The 12,962-nt window shown below is 33.3% G+C and overlaps 1 protein-coding gene across 1 annotated transcript; it reads right to left on the bottom strand.

Annotated features, from left to right (window-relative positions):
* Nucleotides 1-1,048: 1,048 nt before the first annotated feature.
* Nucleotides 1,049-4,408, bottom strand: LOC101504097 (uncharacterized). The gene is made up of 3 exons (XM_004507148.4): nt 3,830-4,408; nt 2,700-2,777; nt 1,049-2,544 (listed from the first exon to the last, which is right to left on the bottom strand). The coding sequence occupies exons 1-3, from the start codon at nt 4,328-4,330 to the stop codon at nt 1,411-1,413; spliced, it is 1,713 nt and encodes a 570-aa protein (XP_004507205.1). The 5' UTR covers nt 4,331-4,408; the 3' UTR covers nt 1,049-1,410.
* Nucleotides 4,409-12,962: the final 8,554 nt, after the last annotated feature.

Raw genomic sequence — 12,962 nt, 5'->3', positions numbered from 1 at the left:
CATAATTCAAATTAAATAATTAAAATGAAACTCAAGAAGTGTATTTTAATTTATTTGTTAGTGATTCGTGTGTGACATGTAAGTGGAATAAAATTCATACATATATAGTATTGGTTTATTTTTATCATGTGTCTAGTCTTTATTACTTTGTCGGTCCTTTATTATAATACACTTACGAATCTCATTGGTATTAAGACACTATTGTTGTAATAATAAATTTATTTTGATATATATATATATGATTTATAATATTTTTAACTTGTAATTTGATTAGAATTTTAATTAAGCTCAAGGTTTGTAAAAATTTTGTATTGGCCTAACCCAAGAAAGAAGAAGAAAAATGAAAGCCAAAACGAACCAAAAAAAAAAGATAAAAAGGCAAAAGTGACAATTATGTTATATTAAATAGGATAATTTTTTATTTGATTATATTTGAAAGCTTTTAAATTTTGGGAGATAATTTTGAGAAGAAATAGTCAAATATTTGTAAAGCTATTTGGTATCAAATAAAAATTTAAGTTTTAAAATGAGATAGTAAAACATAATCCATACAAAAAGTTTTAAAATGATAAAAATTTAAGAAGTTTTAAAATGAGATAGTAAACATAATTCATACAAAAAGTTTTAAAATGACAGTGACATAATTTATATATGATATACAATCACGATTTAATTATCTCACTTTCTCATTTTAAAAATCATTTCATTTGATATGTTTTCCATATATATATAATTAATTTTCTTTTTTTTTTTTATATATTTTGATGTTTTCTATATATATACAATTAATTTTCTTTTTTTAATATATTTTGATATAGTAATTTAATTATTATAAGATAGCTCAACTGATTTAAACTAAGAGTTACAGAAATGGAAGAACCTATATTCAAATGTGAGTGAAAAAAAATTTAATATAACAAACTAATTACAAACTTTTACCATTTTAAAACTAATTAGAAACTAACATAACAAATTAATTACTCTAATATATGTTTAATAGTATTTTTTTTATTTTTAGAACTATCTATGGTATCTATTAACAAATATATAAATTTAATTTTGCTTATAAATTTATTTAAAAAGCACAAAAACCGAACATGTGCTTCAAATAAACATGACTCTTTACTAGTACAGTATGGTGATAATGTATATTGGCATGATTGAGCGCAGGGAAAGTGGAAGGTGCTCCTTCAGTACATCCAGTACACAAACAACATCATCAGCACCAACACTTCCAAGTACAAATGACACATGTAACTAAAAGATCAGGAACTCGACGCATACATTTTAGGTTGCCATGAATTCTTTTCGAAATTCAAGAGGCTGCAGGAAAATGTGCAAGTACAATCCCTTGCAGAATGGGCCCAACTCGACCGATCATTTCAATGTTAATAAATCAAACAATAACCTTCACTTAGTAGGTCGCCACCCTCTCCTACCGCCGCCACGAAATGTTGGCCTCCCTCGACTAGCAGATGAACCTGGATGAAATTGAGAGGGGTTGCCAGGAATAGAACTGGGATGCAAGTTCAGGTTTCTGTCTGACTGCAATTCCGAAGGTGGAAAACCCTGTTGTGCCTGAAAGATAGGTTGTGGAGGTGGCTGCATCTGTTGGAAAGGTGAACTCGAATCAAATGTCATTTGGTTTTGACCCGCAAATGGCGGTGCATACATGGGTTGTTGTGTAAATATATTGGGCTGTACCCCAGGCATCATAGATGGGAAAAGAGATCTTTGATTGGGATTAAACTGCTGTTGAAATGGAATTCCTGGCGCAGGAAACTGATGAGAAAATTGTGTGTTTTGTGGATAATATGACCCGGCATTTGTCGGAAATCCATTTGGAAGCAGATCAGGCTGTGGCTGTGGCTGCTGTGGAAATGTTGTCCCATTTGGCCACATTCCATTTGTAGCAAAGTTAGGACCTGCATTTAAAGGTTGAAATGGAGAAACTGTGGTAGTTCCCCCCAATTGACCTTGTCCAATGCCCGAAAAATAACGGTTTCCATGATTAACCAACGGTGCTGATGCAGGTGCATTAGGGACAGTAGGCAACACACGCTGTGCTGCCACAGGTGCATTAGGGGCAGTAGGTAACACACGCTCATTTGGTGTAAATTTCTTTCTATTGTTTCTTTTCTTGCTGGGATTTTGATCATTTACCCCTCTCTTGGCCATTTTCTGCATTTGCTGCATTTTCTTGTATTCAGCTTCTTTCTCATCGTCTGAAAACTCTACTTCATCATTAACCTCTTCATCAAACGGACCAGATGCATCGTAGCCTTTCGAGTAAAGTTCCTTAAAATTAAGCACGCGGTCAGCAAATTCTGGAACAAACGAGACCAAAGTTGTTCCCCCTTGGATACCCGCAGGAACTTCACTTTCAGAATTGTATCTCACAACGTAATATGGATTTTTGACTGGTCCAAAGATTTCGTCTACAAAACCTAGTGGTTTGCGGCTTTGAGTCAGCCAGAGAACAGAACCCTCATTGAGAGGTTCATGCTTCTCCACTCCTTCCACAATGACTTTAGCACCTAGAGTCTGTCAAATAAGAAAGTTGATTAAGTTGAGTCTAATTTCCAACAATAATTGGTACAGCTTCTGATTTATGCATGTTATTATCAAATCTAATAACAAACACTAAATTCAAACAGATAGGGGGTTTCCTATCAACTTAATCAATACTGAGAGCTTACCGACATAACAACTCCCACAGGTAGCATTTGATGGTGTGGTTCTAAAGTCACATCCACCTGAGGAACTGGAGGCAATTTCTGTAAAGTCAACACCATTCAAAAGAAGCATTACGCGTCAGAGATTTAAAAAGTTAGTCAAATTAGGGTACATTATTCAATAAGAAAAATTCTTCACTTGAAGTTTGTGCATCAAATTGGCCGCTGAGATTTTTTACATTCTAAGTTCTTGCCGCTCTTCAATTCTAAATGCCAACCAAAACACCATTCATAGTAAAAGATCAAATAGGACAGAGCCTAGACTTCAAAAGGGGCACAAAATATTCCCAAGAACAAACCAAACTGCAATTCTGCAAAGTATAAAAGTCTTGGGACTGCAACAAAAGAGATACAAATCCACCATATACATGTCTGTAAAACAGTTGTAAATCGCATATCATGGAAAATAGCAATTTGTTCAAATTCTGCTACGCTATAGTGGTATAGCACCGCTATAGCTACAGCCATTATTGACAACATTTTGTACTAAATAGCATATCATGGAAGAATAGCAATTTGTTCAAATTCCTGTAGGCTATAGCACTACCTTAGCCGCTATTTGACAACACCTAATGTATTAATGTAATTATATGCAGTATTCGCCATGGAGAAAAGCATAGCACACAAAGTCTACATTCAACAAATAACTCAAAAACATGCTATGATGATAAAAGAATTAATAATTGAATTACCAAATAGTTGAACACTTAATTGTTTTTTTTGGAAAATGGTTTTTGCTACAAGATAAGTTGACACAAGAATCTTATATGACAGTAGGTCACACTTACAAACAATAACCACTCATTCCCCCATGCTAGAATTTGATTGGTTAAATCTCCTAGAATCTTATGTGGCAACATGTCACACTTACAAGCATTAACCACCTAGAATCTAATGGATCAAATCTCCTATTTTGATGCTTTCTTCTCTTTCTCATATATAAATCTTAAGTAAAAAGTAGCATTGCTCTCTTTTTATTTTTTAAATTAAAAAAAAAAACGGTTTATTCTCAACAAAGCACTACACAATCAAATTAAAAAAAATATATTTATCATGAATTAAGATTAAAAAAGAAAAAGAAAGAAAAGAAATACCTGAATCTCATGCTTTGACCTGATTGGTCCTACTATAACCTCATCATCAGTATCATCATCAACGGCACTCCTACTAACCATCTTCTCTTCATCGCTGCTAGAACCAGATGATGACGACGACGGTGATGATGATGGCGGTGATGATGAAGAAGTCTCAGATTCTGATTTTCCACTCTCACTTTCACTTTCACTTTCACTTTCACTTTCGCTTTCACTGTCATCTTTATTCTCGTTCTCATTTTTATCGTCATTCCCATTTCCTTCAACTGGAGGAGGGTCACCCTCTAATGTAATCTTGTCTACAAATTCCTCAATAGGAATTTCACCACCCGAAATAACGAGCTTTTCAGCCTCTGGTTCTGGTGTCTCCGCCATAACAGGATTCAGGGCCTCTGATTCTGGTGTCTCTGCCATAACAGGATTCAGGGCCTCTAATTCTGGTGTCTCCGCCGTAACAAGATTCGGGTCAAGTTCCGACCCGTTGTTGTCTCGAGTCGCCATTGTTTAGGCGAAATTTCTTGGAATCGAAACCAAAACTCAATGGCTTGAAAGCAATAATAGTTGAAAGTGTTTTGGCTTCGCTGCTTAAACCCTAGGTTTTAGGGACGACGCCGTTTTCTTTTCTCTTTTTTTTTTTTTTTTTTTTTTCCTTTTCTTCTTTTTTTTTTTTGGGAGTAAGACTACCAATTAATTATTCAGTCTCAAATATAAATAATAATAATAATAATAATAACTTTAGTGGTACTCTCTCTTTATTTATTTATTTATTTATTTTATTGGCTTCTTTTAGTGATTTGTGATTTGAGATTAGTTTTTGGTCTAAAATCGATTATTTGTTTTATTTTTTTAATTTTTTATTTTAAATAAATGATATTTTACATTAATTAATTTTTTTCTTCGTGTTTGTTGTTATCTTGTCAATTTAGTGCGATATTTAATTTTTTTATTCTTGATACAATGTTCATTTTATTCATATTGAGAAATTAACTATGATTCAATACAAATAGATTCAATTAATGATTTCAGCATCCTCAATTTTACAAGTCTGAAAGCATTAATATTTTGATCACTTTAATTTTGTCAAATTTGTTGACACTTTGTTGTTTTATGCTATTAACTTAGATGTTGTGAGTTTGTTTGTGAAGTAACAATGTCAATCACAAGAAATTGAGTTTGAATTAGGACTTTTTTAAAATTTTGATTCTTGTGCTTAATTCAAATCAATTTAAGATCAATCTTGGTTAAAACAGAATGTCCAGAATGTTCTGGATATATTATAAGTAAATAAAACAAATTAGTTTATAATAAAGTGTGATTTGTGTGTGCAAATAATTAAAGATAAGGAATAAAAAGATCGCACACACAAAAATATATTGATTCACCCAACTCGGGCTAGTTCAGTCCTCACAACCATGATATTTTCACTATGTGTTTCAAAACCAGAATGTTCTCCTTCACACATTTTCTCTTGATCACACCTTCATCAATTACAATCTTCACGTTTCACTTTAGAAATGATTTTTACAGTCACATTTCAATCTAGAAATGATTTTTAAAAACACACCCAATCTAACATAAAAGATAGATTTGAGTTACAAATGATGTGTATGACAAAAATGTTTGAGATCTTGAAACTTCTCAACACTTGTTTAAGATAAATAAAGACAGATTCAATAAATGATGATCTACAAATATAGTAAAGAGAGCTGAAGTTTGCTTCAAGATTTTTTTACTTGCTATTACTTGAACAAGTGTTGGTAGATTTGTAAATTAAACTCTTGCATTCATCTTCCAATTGATCTTCTAATTGATCTTCAATTTATAGATGATAAAAGACTTTAATATTTAGTTTAAACTGAATATATTCGTTGGACACACTTCTTAAGTGTTAGATCTATTTTAAAGCAATTAAACACATGTTTATATTGTTGTCGAGAACGTTCTGGACAAACGAAGAATGTTCTTGCTTTTGAATCTGATTGAATACGTGAATGAATGAGTGAATAGGTTGTAAAATGTCAGTTGATACCGTTTAAAATCAAAATTATCCTGAGCTTTCTGCAGAATAATGTAAGTATACTTGCGTCCTTGTTCACAACTCATCAATTTAGAGATCAATCTTATCATCAATCTAGAGGATGTTTTCCTCCTTTGGGCATTTAGCTCGAGTTATAGGCTTCACCATTAATTTGAGCAGTCTTGATATTATTTAACTTGTGGTTTGGACTGTGGAAAATTATCTATTTTAATTTTGTCTTTAAAAGAGAATACCCAAAATATTCTTTTATAAAATTAGAATGTTCTTGATTTTGTGTTGCATGGAAAACGTGTATGTGTGATTTAGTAGTTATCTAGTGTCAATCCTTTGTCTCAGATGTATGATGTGTTTTCTGCAAAAAGGTGGAACAACATTGTCCTTATTGTCCTTGGTCATAGGTCATCAATCTAGAGATTGATCTTTGTAAACTACATGTTTTTTGATGACGACAAGATCACCAACTATGTACAATGCAGCAAGATCAAAAAGAAGATCAAACCATCTTGAATAAGCTTCCAAATCCAAATAATAAATGATTAAATGTAAAGGTATATGATACAAATCAATAGTTCAAATATATGAGAACAATTCATATTTACATATGCATTTAACATGTTTTCGAAAATCAAAAACAACATTAACAAATCATTTAAAATCATATTTTTGACAATTTGCATAAGTGTATTCGAATACACCATGTTGTATTCGAATACAACTTAAGTCAGAGGCAAAACGTTAAATGGTGTATTCGACTACATCCATCTGTAGTCGAATACAAGCTAAGTCAGTGGCCAAGTGTATTCGACTACACCCATATGTAGTCGAATACAAGTTAAGTCAGAGGCTAAAATACATTAATCTGTATTCGACTACACTGATGTGTATTCGAATACAAGATGTAAAATTTGAATTTTTTGAACGTTACAAAGACGTGTATTCGAATACACGTATATTGTATTCGAATACACCTGGAAACATTACAATTTTTCAGATCTGGAATGCCTCTAGAACATTGTAATTTTTCATCAAACCTCTTGGATCAATGGCCACGAATCTGAAAGGATGTTTTATGAAGTATAAATACCCCATAACTTCAGATCAAAAATCAACCATCGTTGAATTAATTCATTAAACAACTTTGAACAAAATTCTGATTTTTCTAAGTACTTGCATTAGATTTTCATATCATTCTAAAAGTTCTCAAGTACTTGAATTACTATTGAGTTGTTTATCAATATACCACATCTTAGATTTATTCAAACCTTATTGTATCATTTGTACAAGTAAGATAGTGGTGTGCTATCTTAGAAAGAATTGTTAGAAGTTTTGTAGCAAGAATCCCAGGGTGGGAGTTGTACATTTTCTGACAAGTATTGGATTAATCTCTTGTGGTGTGCAAGAGGACTGGACGTACCATTGGTTATAAGGGGAACCAGGATAAATCTTAACGTGTTCATTTACTTACTGCACATTTTATTAAGCCTTGTTCTTAAACTCAGAAAATCCAATTACCATATCACTAAAAACAAGAAACTTTACTAACACCTAATTCACCCCCTCCCCCTCTCTTAGGCGTACTTCTATACTTACAATTGGCATCAGAGCAGGTTAAGGTAACTTATTCCTCGATCAATTACTCATGGCTTCCGCACAACCTGTTTTTAGAGACGGTGGTAGCAGTACCAAGCCACCATGTGTTTGTTGGAGAGCACTACGGTTTTTGGGAAATTCATATGCAAGCGTATCTCGAAGCACAAGGAGATGATATATGGGATGCAGTTGAAAATGGTCCTTATATTCCAAAAACTGTCATCAATAACAAAGAAGAAATAAAAAAAAAACTTCTTGGACTGATGAGGATAAAAGAAAAGTGCTTTTCGATAAAAAGGCTAAGAATATATTACAATCTGCACTAGGAACGGATGAGTTTTTCCGCATATCTCACTGTAAAACAGCAAAAGAAATATGGGATACGTTGGAAGTAACTCACGAAGGCACCATTGAAGTAAAAAGATCCAAACTCAACACACTATCACAAGAATATGAGTTATTTCGCATGCAGCCCGGAGAATCTACCCGGAGAGACTATTCTAGATTTACAGAAAAGGTTCTCTCACCTAACCAATCATTTGACAGCACTCGGAAAAATCTTCACAAATGATGAACTAAATCTAAAAGTACTAAGGTCATTGACAAGGGCATGGCAACCAAAAGTTTCAGCAATATCGGAAAAGAAAAGCCTATCCAAGATATCTCTTTCTGCACTATTTGGAAAACTTCAAGAGCATGAAATCGAACTCGGAAGGCTAGAACAAAATGAAAGTCAAGAAAAGAAGAACAAAAATATTGCTTTAAAGACCGAATCAAGAGAACAAAGCAAAGATAATGATTCAGATGAAGATGAAAATATTATTCTTCTTGTTAAGAAATTTGGTAAATTTCTTAAAAACGATAGAACATTAAAAAAGAAAAGCTTCAAGAAGAAAGATAATTCTACATCAAATCAAAACTTCACTTGCTTCTGAAATCGAACTCGGAAGGCTAGAACAAAATGAAAGTCAAGAAAAGAAGAACAAAAATATTGCGTTAAAGACTGAATCAAGAGAACAAAGCAAAGAGAATGATTCAGATGAAGATGAAAATATTATCCTTCTTGTTAAGAAATTTGGTAAATTTCTTAAAAACGACAGAACATTCAAAAAGAAAAGCTTCAAGAAGAAAGATAATTCTACATCAAATCAAAATTTCACTTGCTTCGAATGTGGAAAACAAGGACATATTAAAGCAGACTGCCCAAATATTGCTAAGAAGAATTTCAACAGAAAGAAAGACTTCAAGAAAGCATACATAGCTTGGGAAGACAATGAAGTAAGTTCATCTTCAGAAACAGAAAGTGAAGAATGCGCCAATGTTGCATTAATGGCCTCGCATCAATCAGATGATGAAGAGGTTAGTAATATAGACTCTCCTCTTTATAATAAGACTAATACTGAATTAATTATAGAATACAATGATGCTCAAAACGCAATAAAAGAATTACTCATTGAATGTAAAAATCTATGTAAACTAGTATCAACACAAAAGAAACAAATCTCAAGTTTACAAGAAAAAGTTGATATTATGGAGAAAAATTCTGAAAAACTAAAACAGAATTCTGCATGCAATAAATGTGAATCCCTCTCTTTCGAAATTGTTCAATTAAATAGAGTAATTGAACGATACGAAAAGGGACAATTAGGATTGGAAAATGTTCTAAACATGCAAAGATACTCAAATGATAAAAGTGGTCTTGGATACTCAAAATTTGATAAACCAAATTTGAACAAAACTATTTTTGTTAAAGCAGGTAGTCAATCTAATCAAGATAAGATTATAGTTATGAAAAAGGATGATCTTTATAATAAGAAAATTATTCAAAATAAATCTCATACATATGCTACTAATAGTAGATTTGATCCTACTTGTTCTTATTGTGGTCTTCATGGTCATACACCTAATACATGTCATATTAGAAATATTAGTGTTCCAAAAGGTCATTTCATATGGGTAAAGAAAGGTACTAACCATCAAGGACCCAAAGCACATTGGGTACCTAATAAAGTTTGATTTCAATTTTGTAGGTAAGCAAACAAAAGACTTCAAACATGTGGTACTTGGATAGTGGCTGCTCTAAACACATGACGGGTGATATAACAAAATTTTCAGCTTTAACACTTGAGTCAAAGGGACATGTAGTATATGGAGACAACAACAAAGGAAAAATTTTAGGCATTGGAAAAGTTGGTACAGCACCATCTCCCTCAATTGAAGATGTCTTATATGTTGAAGGTCTAAAACATAATCTCATAAGCATCAGCCAGCTTTGTGACAAAGGATACAAGATAGTTTTTAATAAAGATGAGTGCGTCATCCAAAATGAAGCTACAAATGAAACTCAGTTTGTTGGTAAGCGTTTCAAAAACATTTTCATACTTAATTTTGAAGATTTATCCTTGAAAATGAAATGTCTTTTGGTAAGCGACAATAATGATGCTTGGCTATGGCATAAGAGATTTGCTCATATTCACATGGATCATTTAAACAAATTGGTCAAGCATGATCTTGTTGTAGGCTTACCAAAAATAAAATTTATAAAGGATAAATTATGTGACGCTTGTCAAAAAGGCAAACAAACAAAAAGTTCTTTCAAATCTAAAAATGTCATCTCAACTTCTAGACCACTACAATTGATACATATGGATTTGTTTGGTCCATCAAGAACCAAAAGTCTTGGTGGAAACTCATATGGACTAGTTATTGTTGATGATTACTCAAGGTTCACTTGGACCTTATTCTTGGCAAATAAAAATGAAGCTTTTAAGGCATTTAAAAACTATGCCAAGCTAGTCCAAAATGAACAATCTGCCAAAATTGTATCAATTAGAAGTGATCATGGAAGGGAATTTCAAAATACTTCATTTGAAGAATTTTGTGAAGAAAATGGCATTTTTCACAATTTTTCTGCACCAAGAACACCACAACAAAATGGGGTCGTTGAGAGAAAGAATAGATCCTTAATAGAGCTTGCTAGAACTATGCTAAGCGACTCAAATCTACCAAAATACTTTTGGGCAGATGCTGTAAACACAGCATGCTATGTTTCCAACCGGGTAATTATTAGGCCAATTCTTAAGAAAACTCCATATGAACTTTACAAAGGTAGAAAACCCAATATCTCTCACTTCCACATTTTTGGATGTAAGTGTTTTGTGTTAAATAATGGTAAAGACAACCTTGGAAAATTTGATGAAAAAGCTGATGAAAGTGTATTTCTCGGTTACTCTTTATCTAGTAAAGCATTTAGAAATTTTAATAAAAGAACCTTATTAGTTGAAGAATCCATGCATTTAACCTTTGATGAAACTAACCCCATAAAAGAGGAAAATATTATTTCTTGTGATGATGATGATGTTTTTGAAAGCAATGATCCAAGCAAAGAACTTCAAACTAATCAACCACAACAAGAAAGTGATATTGAAAGTCTTCCTAAAGAATGGAGAACCCATAGATATCACCCTATTGACAACATCATAGGTGATATAAATAAAGGAGTCACAACAAGGTTAAAATTGCAAGATGCTTGCTTAAACATGGCGTTTGTTTCTCAAATCGAACCCTCCAAAATTGGTGAAGCACTTAAAGATGATCAATGGATACTTGCCATGCAAGAAGAACTCAATCAATTCGAAAGAAGCCAAGTTTGGGAACTTGTTCCTAATCCTGGAAATAAACACATCATTGGTACAAAATGGGTGTTCAAAAATAAACTAGATGAGAATGGCATAGTTGTTCGCAACAAAGCTAGATTGGTTGCTCAAGGATACAATCAAGAGGAAGGGATAGACTTTGACGAAACATTTGCTCCGGTAGCAAGATTAGAGGCAATACGTCTACTATTAGCATATGCTTGCTCCATGAATTTTGCATATGTGAAGAATTCTCTTCAATAATGCAAGGAGAATTCGAAATGTCCATGATGGGAAAATTAAACTATTTTCTTGGACTTCATATCAAGCAACTTGAGCACGGCATCTTCATCAATCAAGCCAAATATTGTAAAGAATTACTAAAGAAATTTGAAATGGAGAATTGCAAAGAAAGTACAACTCCAATGGGCTCCGGAACATATGTTGATAAAGATGCATCAGGAATTTCCATCGACATATCCAAATATCGAGGTATGATTGGATCATTATTATATCTAACGGCCAGCCGGCCAGATATCATGTTTAGTGTTTGTTTGTGTGCAAGATTTCAGGCAGATCCGAAAGAATCACATCTAGTAGCTGTTAAAAGAATTATGAAGTATCTGAAAGGAACAACAAATGTAGGCCTATGGTATCCCAAGGGTAGCATATGTAGCCTAGTAGGATACTCTGATTCGGATTATGCGGGATGCAAAACAGACCGTAAAAGCACCAGTGGCACATGTCATGTCTTAGGAAATGCCCTTGTTTCATGGTCTTGTAAAAAGCAAGCTTGTGTTGCACTTAGTACTGCTGAAGCTGAATATATTGCAGCAGGAAGCTGTTGTGCCCAGATTCTCTGGCTCAAACAGCAATTACATGACTATGGAGTTGATCTCGGATGCATTCCCTTAAGATGTGATAACACAAGCGCAATAAACATCTCAAAGAATCCAATCATGCACTCCAGAACTAAACACATCGATATCCGACATCATTTTCTACGGGATCATGTACTTAAAGGTAATGTTGAGGTAACATTTGTTGATACACACAATCAATTGGCCGATATATTTACAAAACCGTTACCTAACGACTCATTTTATAAAATCCGAAGAGAACTTGGTATTTTGAGTGAAAATGATCTTTAACCATTGCATGATATACATAGTTTGTCATATCTTTTATGTCTTGTTGATTATTGCTTCTTGATATATGAATTTGTGTATTAAATGATGCAAATTTTCATAAAAAACTGAGTTTTTAAGCAAAACTGTGTTTATGTAGTCGAATACAAAGGTTTGTATTCGAATACAAACTTTCCTAGATTTCCTGTATTCGAATACAAAGGATGTGTAGTCGAATACACGTTCCCAGAAAAATGTGTATTCGAATACAAGAAGGTGTAGTCGAATACACCTTCGCGTTTTTGCGCAGGTATAAAAGCTGCTTCACATATTTAGGGTTATTTTTCTTTGGTATTCGAATACAGCCCTAGTTTCTCCTCTCTTCTCTCCAAAACTCATCCCTCCTCCTTCCATTCACTTACCCATTCACCCAACCTAACAACATCCATTTCTCTTTACTTCATTCTTGTCATTCCTCTTCAAATCTCTCACAACTCTCACATTTTCTCTAAAACCCACTTTCCCCAAAAACTACCATTTCTCACCATGGATGCCCGCAAACGAGGACCACGCACCAAACATGCAGCAGTAGGTCCCTCACGCAAATGAACAAGAAATCCTAACATCACGGATTTATCCCGACTTCTACACACACCAGAGGAAATTGATCGTTTTCGCACATTATACACGGACAAGCGACTTATTATCCCAAAGTATGGTACTCTAGACTCTTTCTCTGACTT

Source organism: Cicer arietinum, chromosome 6 (assembly GCF_000331145.2).
Source record: "Cicer arietinum cultivar CDC Frontier isolate Library 1 chromosome 6, Cicar.CDCFrontier_v2.0, whole genome shotgun sequence".
Taxonomy (NCBI): domain Eukaryota; kingdom Viridiplantae; phylum Streptophyta; class Magnoliopsida; order Fabales; family Fabaceae; genus Cicer; species Cicer arietinum.
This window is presented reverse-complemented; position numbering and strand designations above follow the sequence as displayed.

What these genes read in the sequence shown, in the direction of transcription:
- LOC101504097 (XM_004507148.4), bottom strand. Translation starts at nt 4,330, where the DNA reads ATGGCGACTCGAGACAACAACGGGTCGGAACTTGACCCGAATCTTGTT. An exon ending in GGTCAAAGCATGAGATTCAG is followed by an intron (nt 2,778 to 3,829) that starts GTATTTCTTTTC and finishes TTGACTTTACAG; the next exon opens with AAATTGCCTCCAGTTCCTCA. An exon ending in CTGTGGGAGTTGTTATGTCG is followed by an intron (nt 2,545 to 2,699) that starts GTAAGCTCTCAG and finishes CTTATTTGACAG; the next exon opens with ACTCTAGGTGCTAAAGTCAT.